Source organism: Nestor notabilis, unplaced genomic scaffold (assembly GCF_000696875.1).
Source record: "Nestor notabilis isolate BGI_N333 unplaced genomic scaffold, ASM69687v1 scaffold19735, whole genome shotgun sequence".
Classification (NCBI taxonomy): Eukaryota; Metazoa; Chordata; class Aves; order Psittaciformes; family Psittacidae; genus Nestor; species Nestor notabilis.
In genome coordinates this window covers 5910-8614 of record NW_009929127.1, presented here as the reverse complement: position 1 = coordinate 8614, position 2705 = coordinate 5910, and the positions used below count along the sequence as shown (strand labels likewise).

The 2705-nt window shown below is 55.6% G+C and overlaps 1 protein-coding gene across 1 annotated transcript in view; it reads right to left on the bottom strand.

Moving 5' to 3' along the window:
• Positions 1-2705, bottom strand: part of LOC104405992 (1-phosphatidylinositol 4,5-bisphosphate phosphodiesterase gamma-1-like) — a gene marked incomplete at its 5' end in the record, with an annotated part of 18182 nt that overhangs the window by 10801 nt on the left and 4676 nt on the right. Inside the window, 5 exon segments of the mRNA XM_010014848.1 lie at positions 188-289; positions 1170-1292; positions 1736-1904; positions 2214-2334; positions 2610-2695. Coding sequence (XP_010013150.1) covers positions 188-289; positions 1170-1292; positions 1736-1904; positions 2214-2334; positions 2610-2695 — 601 coding nt within the window.

Genomic DNA, 2705 nt, shown 5'->3' with positions numbered 1-2705 from the left:
CGCCCATCTTCCTCAGCCTGTCTCCATTGGGGAGCTGCTCCAGCCCCTGATCATTGTCATGGCCTCCTCTGGCCTCGCTCCAACAGCTCCATGTCCTTCTTATGTTGAGGACACCAGCCCTGCACATTGCTGCAAGGGGGGTCCTTTCTCTATGAGAATGACTCACCATCACACAGGGAGCCCTCACCTCCTTTTGCTCTTCCTCATCCTCATTTCCTTGGTCACTGGTTGTCTCCCCAGAGTAATAGATCTTGCTGCTGGTCAGGACAAAGTAATGAGGGTTCCACTCCTGCAAGGAAACAAACTCTGGGCAAAGGGACCCCTGAGGAAGCACCAAGCTGGCCCCCACCACCCATCCATGGGACCAGCTCTTCCTGATCAGCACAAGCAGTGAGGGGTGACCAGGTTTACAGAGGACAGTCACCAGCAACCCTGATTTCAGTGGAGTCACAGGAGCTCCTAAGACATTGCCCAGATCCAAAGCACGGGTTTATCAGCGTGTGATAGCTCTTACATCCCAAGTGACTGCAGCTCACACTGCAAACACCCCAGCAGGTAGTAAAAGGGGATGACCAAATGGAAAGCAAATCAATGTAAAAAGAAAGCACTCTGCCCCAGTTCAGCACGGGGCTACCCCAGATGAGGCTATCAGAGACGGTTATGTGCCTCACCATTGCACTTCCCTGTTTGCCAAAACTGTGTTTCATTCACGTGTGACTTTGCCTGACAGATCCTCAGTGAAGCAAAGCAGCTGAAGGAGCGGAGTGTGTGGAAGTAGATGCACACATAGAGGGAAGGTTTGGTGCTTTACAGAGCAGAATGCTTGCTGAGGTGTGGGAGATGTGTAGGCACTTGGTAGGAGGCAGGAAACACAGGCCATGGCTAGAACTTACTGCAGCAACATGTAAGAGGCTTTACACAGAGCTGCTGCAGTGCCTCAGCCCAGAGCTCCCTCTAGCTCAGCTCCTGCCTCTAACAAGGGCCAAAAGGAGGTGCCTAGAGGAGAGAGCCAGCACAGAACCCCTCAGGCCCCAGGGAAACAGGACAGAGCAGCACCTTTTCGCTCCTGTGCACCACAGCCCTTCCTTCCAGCACCACGCAGTGCCCTGCGGAGCTACCACGTCACTTACAGAGCCCACAGAGTGGGGCCAGGGCAGAGACTCACGTACGTGATTGATGGGGTCCTCCAGGTAGAGGATCCCGTTCTTGATGGAGTTGCTGATGTCATTCTCGGAGTACATCACGGATGTGGGTAGCTCCTCGTAAGCGCTGCCCTCTGCCAGCTTCTTGTGCTGCGGGACAAGGGGGTGGGTCAGGTACCTGGAGGGGAGCAGGCACCCAAAAAGCAGCATGGACTGCCTAGTGAACAGCCCTAAAGCTCCAGGTCTGCTGCAGTGGGTTCCTCTAGACTGAAAGGACCAAGGTGAGACCCATGCCACAGAGATCATCAAAGTGCGCTGAGGTCCCACCCTTTCTTCCCAGAGGTGATTCCTGCAGCAGAAATACCAGCATCCCCCAAGCTCTCCAGAAGGGCAGCACCCAGCTGCTGAGCTTATTCCTTAGCAGCTCCTCTGGAGCATGAGGGCTCTTTGCCTCCCATTGGTTTTACCATCAGGTCTCCACTTCCAACCCTGCAGTGCCAACAAACCCCTTCCAGAGGTTAGGAGCTGCCCTTGGTTCCACACCCGCACCATTTTGCCCCCATTCTCTCGACTCGCTGGGGATGGGAGTTCACCTTGATGAGAATCTTCCTCCTGAGCTGGTTTGGAGAGGGAAGGCCATCAGCAGAGATATCCACAGGTTTGGTCAAGAGCATGTCCCCAAAGACCTTCTTGAAATTCTGAGCCATGTTCCGCTGCTGAGCAATGCTGCAGTGGTCCTCAATGGACAAAATGACTGGGAAACTGGGAGAAGGAAAAGAGCTGTCAGGACCAGCACAGCGTCTGGGTGGAACCAGCATCACCCCAGCTCCATTTCAAAAACCTGGCCTCTGTGCCCTCAAGGAGGACTTTGCATCCACAGTGACCTGTGCTGCCTTGAGCATTCATTGCAACCACCCTGCAGCACAGTGTCCCCCCCACGGCTGGCGATGCACAGGGTGGAGAAGGACTGACACTACTGGGATTTACCCAAAGCTGCTTTGCTCCAGCCTTGGCTCTACCCTCTCCTTGCCTTCCTGGCAGCTCTGCCGGCCAGCTCCTGGCTGTACTCACTCAGAGGTGACAAAGGCATGCTCCTTGATGGTGACTAGGACATCGGAGAACTTGATCTTGGTGGTTAAGGTGTGCCCATGGTAGATGACTGGCATGCCATCGGGACCATCCCAGCAATCCACTGAAAGAGACCCATGGGAGCATCTCGGTTGGAATATGGGCAGGACACAGACATAAAAAGGACTGAAACAAGCACCACTGGGACCCGCATTGGAACATAATGAAGCAGTGAGGTGAAAGTCCAGATCGTTCTGGTTTAGGGCACATACCACCAGCCCCGCCAAGCCAACACGCTCAGCCCCTTCAGCACATCACGGTGGCAATGGCACATCACTAGCAACCGGAGCCCCCCCGAGCACCGCGCCGCTGGGCACGAAGCGCCGCTCCGGCACTCACGTTCGATGCAGCGGCACCCCATGCGCAGGCAGCGCGCGTACGCCTCCAGCGAGGACTCGCTCGAGAACTGGTCCCCCGTCAGGTACCTTCCACCGG